This window comes from Sturnira hondurensis, unplaced genomic scaffold (assembly GCF_014824575.4).
Source record: "Sturnira hondurensis isolate 20B ecotype Veracruz unplaced genomic scaffold, ASM1482457v3 Scaffold0010128, whole genome shotgun sequence".
NCBI lineage: Eukaryota > Metazoa > Chordata > Mammalia > Chiroptera > Phyllostomidae > Sturnira > Sturnira hondurensis.
Genome location: NW_028082759.1, coordinates 692,041 through 706,486, shown reverse-complemented (window position 1 = coordinate 706,486; position 14,446 = coordinate 692,041). Strand labels below are relative to the sequence as shown.

The 14,446-nt window shown below is 38.2% G+C and overlaps 1 protein-coding gene across 1 annotated transcript in view; it reads left to right on the top strand.

Annotated features, from left to right (window-relative positions):
- The window catches only part of ANXA10 (annexin A10), a 69,861-nt gene that overhangs the window by 20,600 nt on the left and 34,815 nt on the right, over positions 1-14,446 (top strand). Inside the window, exons 2-3 of the mRNA XM_037058251.1 lie at positions 3,917-3,998; positions 9,358-9,452. Coding sequence (XP_036914146.1) covers positions 3,917-3,998; positions 9,358-9,452 — 177 coding nt within the window. The remainder of the gene's footprint in view (positions 1-3,916; positions 3,999-9,357; positions 9,453-14,446) is intronic.

Here is a 14,446-nt window from a genome sequence, read left to right as displayed (position 1 = left end):
ACCTCACCTCTATCTGTTGCCTCTCACGGGAGTCAAATGTCAAGCCTGACTGTAGTCCTCTTCCTCCCTTGTTTGCTCTCACATAGGGCTGGGGAAAGGTTGCCCTGCCAACCAGGACCATCTCCTCCCACTGCACCCTCTTCTCCTGGCTACTTCTTACTTGTCTCTGTTCCGTTTTACTGATACAAGGCAAGAAATACAATGATTTTAAAAATCTGATTAATTCACGTATGCTCTGCATTTGTAAAAAAAAGTTTCATGTTAATTATGTATAAAGCCACAAGGTCATTCAGCCAAAAATCTCATTTAAAAACTTTTTAAAGACATCATTTAAGTGACATCACTCTTCTAATATGAGAACATTTTAGAAAGAAGTCTCACTACACAGAAAATCATGGTATAGACTCAATATATCTTCTGCAGAAAGGGCACATAAATATAATTAGAAGGGTAAGAAATGAAGCCATGGCAATGCATTGCAAGACAATATTATATACAACATAGTCAAAATCCCAAGTTTAAGAACAGGTGGCAAATAAGAAAACCTAAGGTACTAATTGTAAATAAAAACGCAGTGAGTGTTAAGGAGTTAGTGAAATGCTTGGTATACCCTGACTTCATCTGAAAGAGAGGTATTAAGAAATGCATAGAATATGCTTGAGCACAAACTCTGGAAAAAAATTTAATACAAAGGAGATCAAATTACCTTACAGTAGATTAATATATACCTCTAGGTATACTGTAGTCATTTGAAAAACAAAAAGCTTTATGGCCCAGAGCAATTAACGATCACGGAAAGGCTGGTGGTTGCCAGGGGCTGCAGTGGGTGGGGGAATGGTGCTTGAAAAGCATCTGTCAAAGGGCACGAGTTACAAGGTAAGTCTCCGGCCTGTAACGTACAGCCTGGTGACTCCAGTTCACAATGCTGCATTGTGTAGCGCACTTCAAAATTGCTAAGAGAGTAGACCTTGAATGTCCTCATCAGAAAACAAAAGGGAAACTTTGCGCGGCAATGGATGTGTTAACTAACCTTATTGTGGTAATTATTCACAATATATACACATATCATCATATCATATTCCCTTACTTACATAATGTTATGTATGACTTACACAATGTTATGTATCAATTATATCTTAATCTAGCTGCAAAATGGTCATTCAAAGACAAATTCAGTATGTCAATGACATAATATGTAAAAGGAACACTCTGTACTTTACATGAAACAATGTCACTGACTTGAGCTTAATTGAAGCATAATAATTGGCATAAAAATGAATAAAATGATTTACTACGCCATATAAATGGGCAAGAATGGCAAATGCTTACTAGAAAGTATGTGCTTTGTGAATTACAAAGCATTCACAATTTTTTATCTTTTAGTGTTGAATTTATTTCCAAAACATTTTTAGTATTTTAATTTAGGGACAAATGACATGGAGATAATAATTTTAAATGGCAAAGGAAATGAGAACTATAAAAAATAAAAAGATAAATTTTACATTATACTGTAAAAAATTGTAATATGTACAAGGATTTAAAAACTATAAATAAAAAACCACGGACTTCTTATTTTTGCCTATAGACTGTCTAGAAAAATCACTGCAGGTATTTCTAACTCTCCTTATGTATAACTTTAAAAGCTTTAGATATATATATATATATGGTTTCATTTTATAGCATTTACTCTAGCAGAAACTCTAGGGGATCCTAGTCTGGCCCGTAATGAAATGATTTGTGCTGGATATTTGTGCACTCTGCTAACAATTGCGTAGGTAACTTACACATATTTAACAGTACGTCTTATTGCTTCAAATGCATTTTCCCTTTTATACTTTAAAACATTCCTTTGACTGATGACACTCAGAAAGATTAACATCACCACGTCAATAAATAGTACTGTCCACACAAGACTTGTCCAAATAAGTCTTCTAAGCCCTAAAAGAGGGAAAATAAAGTACCTCTTTTCCATGCCTAAAAATAACTCTTAATTTCCCCACTGGTGGGTGGGGGGAGGGGATAAACTAAGAAAAAACTACATAGACACAAAGGATAGTAGAAGGCAGTACAAATAGCAGCAAGGAAAATCATTTTCACATTTAATTGTATGGCTTTTCTTTCAAAAGTTTAAATCCTAAATTCCTCTAGGGTTATAAGATGCAAGAGGAAACCCTAGGGGTGAGAACTCAACCCAGGAATTTATATTACATTCAGCTATCCAACTGATTTCATCCAAATAAAAGAGGAATCGAAGCCTGTTTTCCTAATAGAGTCTCACCCAATGGGACAGGTTAGCAAATAAGGAAGATGAAACTCATGTTCTCTCATAATATAATAGCTTTAGAATTGAGGATCGGCTCACAAGAATTTCTTTTCTACATCATCTCCAATAAACTTGAGGTATCAGAAGTAAACTGGATTTTAGTTTGTAAATTCATGCACTATAGCAAAATAAGGTGGAAAAAAACCCGATGTCCTTGTTTTAATTACATGTATCTGTCCACAGAGGCATTTTAGAACAGTATTTCACTAACAAGGTTGTACTTTTAAGTATGGAAATATGGCCATATCACGATTAATATAAGGTTTCCAGTCTACTTCCGATAGATTCCTGAGTCAAAAGGAGTTCAAACTGAACATAATTGTTAGTTTTAACTCAAGTGAACAATATCCTTGCCCCTCCAAAAAAGCTTTTCATAAATATTTTTCATACTGGCATATTTCTTGGACTACAAATTCCCCTTAATTAATTAATTTTCTACCGTTAGACAATGGGCACCGAGAGGCTCCATCTTCAGCTGTTACTGCTGCAGAAGAACTCAGGGAACGCCCCAGTTCTCAAGGCCGGGCTGCTGTTTGCTGTGGAAAGGCATTTTTCCCAACGCTCCTGGGCACGTGAACAACAAAGAGGGGGAGAGCTCCCCTTTAATAAATTTCGATTGACAGTTCTCTGCTGCTGAGTGTGGTCAGATGGTGCCTAGTACTGACTGGCTCTGTCTGAAATAATAGACCGCGTGGTTTCAAAGCCTAAACTTAAATGTTCTGCATTTGATTATATTGGCAAGAGACAGAATTTAAATGGAACGTCTGTCAGGTTTCCATGTTTTCCTCTACAGGCTGAAAGCTTCAGCTAAGACTTCTCTACCCTCGCTACATCGTCTATATTTTTATGAGTCACATAATCTAAATTCAAACATTTCAATTTCCTCCACTATTTTAGGATCCCTGATGTATAAAAACGCTGTGGTGGCAAGTGCTACTTATAATTCATGTAAATGACATGAATTCCCCAATATAGTTCTTTCGGTTTCTATAAAAGTTACTAATTCCTAAAATGCTGTTGTTTTTTAAGAAGCTATGTATTTCATTGAGTCTCACATTTTCCTATTATTGGTTTCAGTATCTCACTTTCTATATTAATAATAAATGCCAATATAGTGCCAGTGGCTTCTAGATGCCAATAAAAGCCAATGGATTCTTAAAAATTCAACCAAATTTGCTCTCTGCAATTAAAATACAATTAACACTTTTTTCCTAAAAGGATTTTTTAAATTTTCAATTGCAACTTACATTCAATATCATCTTGTATTAGTTTCATCTCTACAGCATAGTGGTTATATATATATATATATATATATACATACATATACATATATATATATACACACTTGATAAAGTATATATAGTCATATACTTTACAAAGTGGTTCCTTTGATATTTCCAGTGCTCAACCAGCACCATACATAGTTATTACAATAATATTAACTATATTACCTAAGCCATACTTTATAGATGTATATGTATATCTCAGAGTAATTTAAACATATAGAATATAATTTTGTTTTTATTTATGTGAAGAAATGTTGAAATCTTTTGGCAAATGACTGCAATGTCTCTCATGAACTCTTCCCACCAGGTTCAAGGAACCATCTTTCCAGCGCCCAATTTCAACCCCATAATGGATGCCCAAATGCTAGGGGGAGCGCTCCAAGGACTTGGTAAGCCTGGTAATTTCTGTCACTTTTGATAATAATTTTTTTGGCTTTACCTTCTTCTAGACTGAAATATGGGTTTACATAGCTGATGTCTAACAGAAGACAACCATTTGTTCAAAAGCTGGGCAAAGAACTAGAAGAAGAAGAAAAATAATAGAACAAGACAATAGTGGTGAACACATTTGCCCCCCTCTCAACTGCAAATCTGATCTTGACATGTTTCTGCCTTAAATCCTCTATGTCTCATCACTCACTACTAAATGAAATCCCAAGTCAAAAAAAAAACCCTTAATTTAGGGTAAAACATCCTTCTTTGCCCTTGTTTCCTAGTCTGTTTCTTTTGCTTCTTCCGCTTCCAGCTAAATCAAACTTCCTGCTATCCCCTCAAAAAGATCTTTTTTTTCCACATCTTTGTAAACTGGCCCAATAATCTCCCTGCCTGGAGTGCTGTTCTCTGCTGTTTACTTTGCATCCAGATTCTCTTCCTCTAGGATTCTCCTGAAATGAGTCTTTCTCTTTAAATCCTGCTTTGGGAACTTCAAACACAACCAGATATACGGAACCCTGGGCAACCTGCTTCTGTACTTTTGTGTTACTGATCTCACTGTTCTTGTCCTTCTTTGTCTCCCTTGCTGACTGGTCTGTCAGCTCCGGGAGTTCTGAGTGTGGTGTGAGGGGGTTTAATAAACGGATATGAAATGAATGAAACTGGAGTGTAGAAAAGAGATACATAAAGACAGGAGGAAAATGTGTTGGTCTTTTTTTAAAAAGATTTAATCTTCAAGATATGATATGGAACTGTTAAACATCCACATACTTTTGTTAAGTAATAGCTACTTTAAGAAGACTTGTGGTGAGCATGAAGATAAACGTTGGCAACAATAAAGAAAACGTTAGCGTAAAACATGCAAAGCCTTTCATAGGAAAGCAAGCTCTTAACTTCAAAGACAAGGTCACCTTTATGAGAACTTGATTCACTTTGTGTTTTATTCATTAGCAGAACCCACAGGAAAACAATAAAGGACTTTAAATGTGCTCTATAAAGTCGACTTCAGGAGTTTGCAAAGCTGTCATACTTTTTAAAATATCAATAATCACTAGAAAAATACAGAGACAAGATAACAAAAAGTTACGGATGAACATTTTATGCAGAAGAGTAATTTTTCCTTTAAAAGTGTAAATCCGAGCAATCTATTCACTGGATAAAATTTTCTGTGCTCCAGTTTTCATTTTCCTGCCACTGTAATTTTAGGGATGGAATACAGATTCATTCTAGCCATTGTAATTTTTTGTTTGTCAGTGTTTTAGACTGAAGATATTGAGGAGGTTTGGGTTTTGACTGTAGTGTCCACTCTGTTTGCCAGAGCACAAACACAGCTCCAAATGCTGAAAAGCGTATCCATCCTCAAGACTCAGGCCAAGTGCAACTGAGAAAGACAAATTCTAACATTTGCCTTGATGACTGTGATGTTTTTCCAGCTTTATTAAGATACAATAGATATATAACATTATGTATGTTTAAAATGTACAATGTGATGATTTGATATACTTACATGTTATGAAATGATTAACAGGATAAAGGTTAACACCCTTCACTTCACATAAGTATCATTTTTTTGTGGTTATGGTGAGACATTTAGATTTACTCTTTCAGCAACGTTCAAGTAAGCAATACAGATGTATTGTTAGCTGAGGTCACCACGCTGTACATTGGATCCCTGTAACTCTATTCGATCCCTGTTCCTCTGTAACTGGAAGTCTGTACCCTTTGACCACATCTCCCATTTCCCCCACCCTCCAACAACTGAACGTTTCTGAGTTCAGCTTTTATAGATTTTACATATAAGTGCTACTACATTTGTCTTACTCTGACTCACTGCACTTGGCATAATGCTTTCATTCATGTTGTACCAAGGGCAGGATTTTCTTCTTTTTATAACCGAATAATACCTCACCATGTATCTATACATATGTATATATCACATTTTCTATATCCATTTATCTATACATGAACATCTATGTGATTTCTATATCCTGGCCATTGTGAATATTGCTACAAGGAACATGGGGGTGTAATATCGCTACAAGATACGGATTTCATTTCATCTAGCTAAATACCTAGAAGTAGGATTGCTATATCATATGGTGGTTCTAATTCTACTTCTAAAGAAACCTTTCTACTGTCTTCCATACTGGCCGTACCAACTTACAGTCTCAACAACAGGGCAGAAGGATTCCCTTTTCACCTCTCTCATCTTGTCAGTAACAGCTGGGCTCACAAGTGTGAGGGGGTATCTCCTGCTTTTGATTTGCATTTCCAGGAGGAGTACCAATGTTGAGCACTTTTTCATGCACTTCTCTGGAAAAATGCCTGTTCAGGTTTTTTGCCCATTTTTAATCTAATTATTTGTTTTTTGCTATTGAGTTATAATGAGAACCTTATATATTTTAGATACTGTCTTACCAGATATGTGGTTTGCAAACATTGTATTCCATTTTGTAGGTTATTTTTTGTTTTGATTATTGAAATAGAAAAGAGAAGCCTTACTGACCTGTGCAGGCAGCTGTGTAGAATGTGCTAAAAAATATGTTACGAAGCTTGGAAAAGCAGATACATTTGTGAGTTCATGAGATGGTAACTGATAAGAACAATAAAAAGTGTCAGGGTCAGCTTTCTTTTGAAAGTAGTGCTGGCTGGTTTGCATGTTCCAAGAGCTGATCCTGCATAAAAACTGTTAAACTACCCGTCCTGCAGATCAGGAAGGTGCAGAATACCCACTTAAGGTAATCTTTAGAAACACCTCCTAAGTTTCACACAGGAAAAGCATATGTGGAAAAGAGGATTTTTTCAATGCTGATGAGACTATTTTACAAGGACATTTATGAACAAAAATATATAATATACCTGGTATTTCTGCTAACAAAAATGTTGGGACCACAAGGACGTAAAAACTAACCCTATACTTTCCCAAGGAGCAATGCATTTAGTAATGCAATGCTCATGGCAACTTTGCAGAAAATGACCACAAATAATAGGAATCAGCTGTGCATCATAAAAGTCTATAAATTGCTATGGCTCCTTGTGCTAGGCTTTTCTTTTAAAGCAGAAAATAACAATTATTTAAAAATTCCTGTCTAAATGCAATAAGGCCAGAAAGAGAAAAATGTACAATAATTTTTAAAAAATCAAAATTCATATTATTTACAGATTATTATATATCTCAAAATCCAAGGGAATCAATTAAAAAGTTACTAAAATTATGCATTCAATACATTTCTGAATATAAGGTAAACATAAGCAATTATATGTTAAGAAACAGAATAAAAATATGACTTGAAATATCAATAGAAAGGCAAAATAGATAATTTTAACAAAATTAAGTTTCTTGTCATTTTCAAAAATTCTACAAGTCTTTACTAAGTCATTTAGGAAAGAAAAACAAATAATTCAGCAGATACATCATGTTAGTGATGGAAAGACAATCCTTATTAATTGATTCCTAAGTTTACAGTTATTTTAATTAAAAATGTTTAATAAAGTTCTTAAGAATTAAAAGTTCTTAATAAAGTTCTTTTAATAAAGTTCTGAAATATCTCTGGAAGGATAAATGAGCAAGAATTGGTATGAACACTTTGAAAAATAAAGAGTAATTCAGAGAGGCAGCTTGTGGATTAATTAAGTGGATAACCACGAGAGTTTAAAAACAAAAAACAAATAATAATTACTTAAATGTGATGACAGTAAAAAGAGCAATGGATATAACTGAAAATTCTTCCATTTACTATTTAAAATACGTTAATTTTGGCATACCCGTTATCCAACAGGCTCCTCTAGGACCCAAGGTCCTTTGAGCACAGCGCGTTCCCCAGACTAGCCCCATGGTACCACGCTGCTCCAGGCCTCTGCACTGGAGGCTGCCTTTCTAATCACAAATCATCCAGTTTGGGTCTTTGGAGCCAATTCTATGCCTCTCTTCCTCCATTTTACAGCTTTCAGACCATTTCTCTCACCCACAGAAAACACCCTGCTGACCTGTTCCTCATTGGCAGAGTCGGTACCTGACTCACACCTTTCCTAGGTGCTTATGGCCATCCAGGTGGCTCTACTTTTCCAGGATGATGATCTGCTCAACATCCTAGCCTTTCAATTCATTTTTTCCCTCATCTCCATGAAATGTCTCATTTCATCAAAGAAAATTTGTACCACCAGGAACTGAGCAGGCTAGGAAGACTTTATTCAATTCTATTGCAGTAGGGGTGAGACTTTTTTTAAAATTGAGGTGAGAAATTGAGCTCTAGCCCTTGGAAACAAAACACAGGAGAGTATTTACGCCTGGGGTGAGCGAGTGGAAAGTACTGGAGGATGCTGGTGTTCAGGGTGTTGGTCACTGTGATTAGGCCGTCTGTACCTGTTGATTGGTATTTATGTTCGGTGTCTACCTTTCAACAGAAACCGGGAGACAGGGAGACCTTTCTTGACAACTATCTTTTACAGAGACAGATTCCAAGTCCTTAAGAAAGACATTTCTGAGTGGTAAAACTGACAAGTGGTTGGGAGAAGATTTACATCTCCAAAGGGTACAAAGAGAATTTACAATGGCAAGTTTTCTAAAATAAAAGCTCTCAGAAAATGGAGATCAAAGGTGTATGGTTGTGAAGAAACCCACATTTTAGTCAAGCTGAGGAAAATGTTAAGGCCTCCCTCATGCTCTACTGTGACTACAATTACAGCTCAATCTATTTAAACTAGTTGTGCATTCAGGCGTGCTGTCAGTTCAATGAGCTGCTATACGAACACTAAACACTTCCTAGCCCACAATCCAGCCCTTATTACAAGACTGACCATGTTTCCTGCAAATCATGGGAGAGTCGCCCCACCCCTCAGCTGGGTACACACCCCTTACACTTTTATAATTTCCTTCTCTATTTCTCTTTCTTCTTCTGGAAGTTCTTTTTTGTCTTAACATATTTGTGTCTTAATGTATATTCATTATCAGTCACAACACTTCAACTGTAAAACGAGAAAGATAACGTGCCCCATAAAACACTAATCAGCTTGCAGGGCACGGACGCCTTTTCCTGTGGGGTAGGAGAGGTGGTTGAAGAAGGATTACATTTTTACTTACCTGCATTTTTTTTATTCAAATGGAAAATCTGCAGTAATAGCACCAAAATAAGAGACTGAAGAACCTTGGCTTCATCAAGGGTTGCTCTGGGACCTCCCATCTTAGTTGAAATTGCTCCCTGCTTTGAAGTACCATCAGGGACAAAGCTTGCACATTGGTTTCCATTCTTAGATAATGGATTGTCCTTCACTACAAAGCCGTGACTTCACTAATCTTCGATTATTATTCTTTCCCAGGCTGTGACAAAGACATGCTGATCAACGTTCTAACGCAACGCTGTAACTCACAAAGGCTGATGATTGCACAAGCGTACCAGAGCGTGTATGGCCGGGTAAGGTCTCTTCATCTTGGCTGTAATTTTAGGGCAAATGCCTGAGAAATGACAACACTCTCAGAGAGCAAGGTGCTGTTCTTCCTTTCAGCTCATGGAGGACAAAGATTTCAGACATCATGGTATATGTGTCAGAAACAGTTCCCAGGTCTCTAGTATGCTTCAAGGAAAGATCCATCATCAGATGTATCCATGTGTGCTCTATGTTCACACCCACAGTGAGTCCACTAGTCTTTTCTCAAAAATAATTCGGCTTCGTAAAATGAAATTTCTGTTAGCCTGACCTCGTTGGTCCAATTAGGCTATAAATGTTGCATCGGGAATACCCGTGTCAAGCTTTAGGGAAGGCCTGGGAAGGACTAATAATGATCACAAGGTCAAAAAAGCAAAATCTTTTCCTGTAATTTTCCACAGGTCCTCACCTAACTCTCAACCAAAGTGAATTCGCTACTAGTTCTTCCCTTAACAGCATGCAGTTATAGAGACCATTAAAAAAGAATGGCAGTTAAAAATAGTTTAAAGCAATAAAACTCTCCATAGCATTTTAAAGTAATCACATCCTAATTTCAAGCAGGTACCATTAAAGATTGCTTTCTTTTGTTATACATTTAAAACACAGATTCAGAATAAAAACTGTTCAGCCAAAAGGGTCTGAAATATCCATTACTTTGTCAACAGAGCATTGTCACTGAGACATTATCATAAAACTCGTCTCTGTAGAGTTAGTTCATATAAATTTACCTCCAGTAGAAAACCCAGTCTTTGAACTACCATACATAAAATAAAGGATAGCCTTCTGTTTTAGAATGAATTAATAATCCAAAAAGCCAGGACTGCCAGTGAAATTAGTTGAATTAGGCCATAGAGGGAAATCAATTATGATTTTTTTAATCCAGGTAAAACTGTTACCTTAATGTATGCTCCTATGACACAGGCACTCGTTTTCTTTTGAAAGAAAATGCAAAAATCATACAAGTTGAAGCATTAATAATCTAATATTTTAATATGCATACTGATATGAGAGGTCACTTTTATGTGACTTTTTTTAACCCAAAGATTACCATGTGTCTTTGATTTTAATACGTGAGGTAAATTAGGTTAAAGCATTACTTTATTAATCTCTACAATATTACATTACAACAGATTAAAATGATCAAAAATGAGGTACTCACTCAAGGAATGTAAAAGCCATTAAACATTTACACTCTAGTGGAGCACTTTCATCATACGTCTAAGGTCTCAGAGTTTGTTAAACTCCACTTCTGCTGAGTAATCCATGCCATGTAGGGAAGCGTAGCTACTAACCACGGTAGAAAACCTCGCTGGCCCCTTGCCCTTTAAATACGCTTGTCATGAAATCAGTTACCATGTCTTGTAAGTTACTCTTCCTCTCACATGTCTCTCTTTTTCCCTCACCTACACAGACTTGATTTAGGCCTTCATCATTTCGGGTTCACACTAGTGGTCAAATTTGCAGCAAGTAGATGCTATTCCCTGTTCCATCCCACCCGGCCTATCCACACTGTAGCCAGATTTATACTTCCCACTTGATACTTCCTGAATCTCTACCTTATTTCTAACAAGTATCCACATGTACCTGGAATAAACCCAAATGCCTGTCCAGGACTCACAAAGCCTTGCCTGCTTCGTTTCTGCTCTCAGTCTTCAGCTCTCTCCCTTTTCTTCACATCCCCTCCAGGCGAGCCAACAGGAAACTAGTTCTACAGACTGGCCACTCCCATCCCTTCCCCTCTAGTCACGGTGTTTCACCTGGCTTCAATGGCCTGATTCTCCACTCCACACGCTGCACACCTACTGACCTTCCTAGGCACCAGGCCTTGTCCTCACACCACTACTCCCCCAAAAGAGTAGAACAGACTCACGCTGCTACTGCACCGTTTATGTAACTTCCCCTTGATGCCCCATGACACATTCCGAGCTTTTTATATCCGTTTCCGTGGGTCTGAGTCAAAATCCTCGAAAGCTGGAATGCATCTTGTTCATCCCCGGAGTTCAGCACAAATGGTCTATCTCACTTGCCAACATCACTTAATTAATGTTTGTTGAGTGACAACGTGAAGGCACAGCTAATTGCACCACCTCTAGTAATACGCGGTAAGGTTTGGGCTGGGCTGCCCCCCATGCTCCCCGGAACCCTCGCCTGGCACGCTCACTCTCTGCTCTGGCCTGGGTGGGGCTTCCTGCTAGGCTCCCAGAGCTCTCTGTGCATTATGCTCCCCTGGCCTTGCCACACTAGGGCGGGTTGGGTTCCTGCTATCCCTTTCTGACTGGGCTGGAACCTTCTGGAAAATCTGGGACTGTGTTATTTGCTGCAGAGCTCAGCCCAGGACCTGTCACAGAAGAAGCACTTTACTTATGGAATAAGGAAATCCCAGGAATTAGGTTCTGCCTGTGCTTTTTTATTTTTTTAAAAAAAGGATAACACCCCTTTATTAGCCACTTTGTAGTTAAAATGAATATTCAGAAATGGCTTAAATTTCTCTTCTCCCTCGTTCCAGCAGCTCCCAGGTTAACCTACTCAACCCCCCTGCTGCTCACTTTCAGAATCCCTTCTTGTTTCATCAAGGTTTGTCATCCGATAACTCTCCCTTTCCGTGGCAAGAGTTTATAGATTTCCTGTATCTTAACCGTTGATACCTTTATTTTTTATTAACAAGGGTAATCCAGATTTGACACTTTTTTTCTCAGCTACAGAGTATAAAGTGCAATTCTAGGCCTGTTCCATAAATACTCATTATTTAATATTTAGCATCAGTGAAGAAGACTGCTGAATTCCATCAACAACTTTGCCTCACCCAAAGCAGAAACTGATCCCTAGACTCAGCTGAAAAGCCCTTTGGAAATCCTCTGACTGACACGTTTATCAATATCAGTAATGAGGTCACTCTGATCCTCCACACCAAAGAAAGTGCTGTTCCACCGACAGTGTGGGAAAGCGAGGGAACAATGAGACGCCTCCGAGGCCGGGGAGAGGGCCTGTCTGTACCTGATAATGAAGGAGCTCACATTCAGCAGTGAAGCCATTTGTTTTCCCAGTTTTCATTCAGAAAGGAATGATCAGCTCTGAACTCTCCTGGCATCTGGACTTCATTAACCCTTGTGTAATTCAGTGAGGAGACTGATTTGCCCCAAATCACACGAAGTGAGGACCTGCACCAAGGTTATCTGACTCTTAATCGAGCCTGCCAAAGCTTCTCAATAAGGCCTGTTGTTCCCAACGGAATAAACACCAGACATAACAAGGGCAGATGTCTGCGCTGCTGATTCCCTCATATCCTTCAAAGCTTTACCCAAAGTCAGCTACTCAGGAGGGCCTGGTCTGATGCCCGTTTTTAAGTCGTCACCACCCACCCCAAAACCTGTACTAGTACCCCACATCTGTTTCCCCTGCCCTTTTGCTTTTCTCTATATGTACTGCCTTCTAGCACATTACATAATTTATTTACATGTTGTAATTAATACTTAGTTTGCCACCCTCCGCTAGAACACAAGCCCAGTGAGGAAAAGAACTGCCCGTTCGTACACCCACGTGTCCCCGGCATTTACAACAGGGGCGGGCACGTAACTGGCAGAACAGACTGAAATGTGCCCCTTCAAAGTCTAGATGTTGAAGCTCAAACCCCCACTGGGCCTGCCTGGAAATAGTGTCTTTAAGCAGATGATTAGGATTAAAGGAGGTCATCAGGGTGGCGTCATAATCCAATAGGATGGGTGTCCTTTTAAGAAGAAGAAAAGGTATCAGCAGGACACACAAAGGGAAGGCCATGGAGGACACAACAAGGTGGCCAGCAGCAAGCCAGGAAACAAGGTCTCACTAGAAACCAACCGTGAGGCCCCTTAATCTTGGCCTTCCAGACTCTACCACACAGCCTGTGGTGCCCCGTGGGACGGCAGCCCAAGCAGACTAGTACAGTTGCTACTCAATAAGAAGTTGTGATTGTATGAAGAGTTCAAGTGCACTTCACACCCATCTTCTTCTCATAATTTCTTCCCCCACCTCCTCTCATCTTCACGGTTAAAAATACTGATCTTGAAGTATCAACATACCTAGGAAGTGCTGGCTAGAAAATTAATGGATCCACTTTAGAGGTAGGATTACCATGTCACTAGTACCAGTAATAGGTTTGTATTTTTTCTATCCTCACTTTTAGTTTGGAAGCGATGGGGCACGTGCAGTTGTACCCTCAAAAGCTGAATTACATTATACCTTTTCATCACAGATCAATTTTATAAGCATGAATTAAACAATGTAAAATGGTACAACTACCTTATCTTTCAAATATATCATGGGTTAAATATACTCCTTCTGGTGAAACTAGGAACTTAACCACCCAAAAAACACTATTTTTCAAAAAGGTTTTCTATAGAGCCAAAGTTTTACAGGTCTAGTAACCCCCCTGCGAATCTCTGTGATAGCCTGAACAATTATTTGAATTATTTGAAATAACATACAAAATCTCTGACGGGGGGGGGGGGCGGCGGGTGGGAGGGTGGGAAGAAAGGAGGGGGAAGGAAAATTTGATACTGCCCACGCCAGACCGTATCAGGCTTCAAAACACTCTTTAAAGCAGTTCTGTAAATCTACACTCCCACATGCAATATATCATGATTCTCATTTCTTTTAAATTCTCATAAAACTTCTTAGGTTGTGGCCATTCTTATGGATGTGAATGGAATCTCACTATGGTTTTAACGTGCATTTTCCCTAATAACATGTAACGTCGAGCACCTTTTCATAGGTTTCTTTTACATTCTGGTTCCTACTTCTTTTAAGTTAACTCTTCATATTCTTTGTGCATTTTTTGTTCAGCAGGCAGCAATGTATTGGTTTGTAGTTTTTTTTTTAATATAAACTGAACCTTAGTCATGTCTTATATATGTAGACTGAAAATACTTTCTTCGAGCATATGGATTTGTCTCACACTATGTTGTCAATCTTACGTCAGGAAATGTGAAGGGTATTAGACAATACT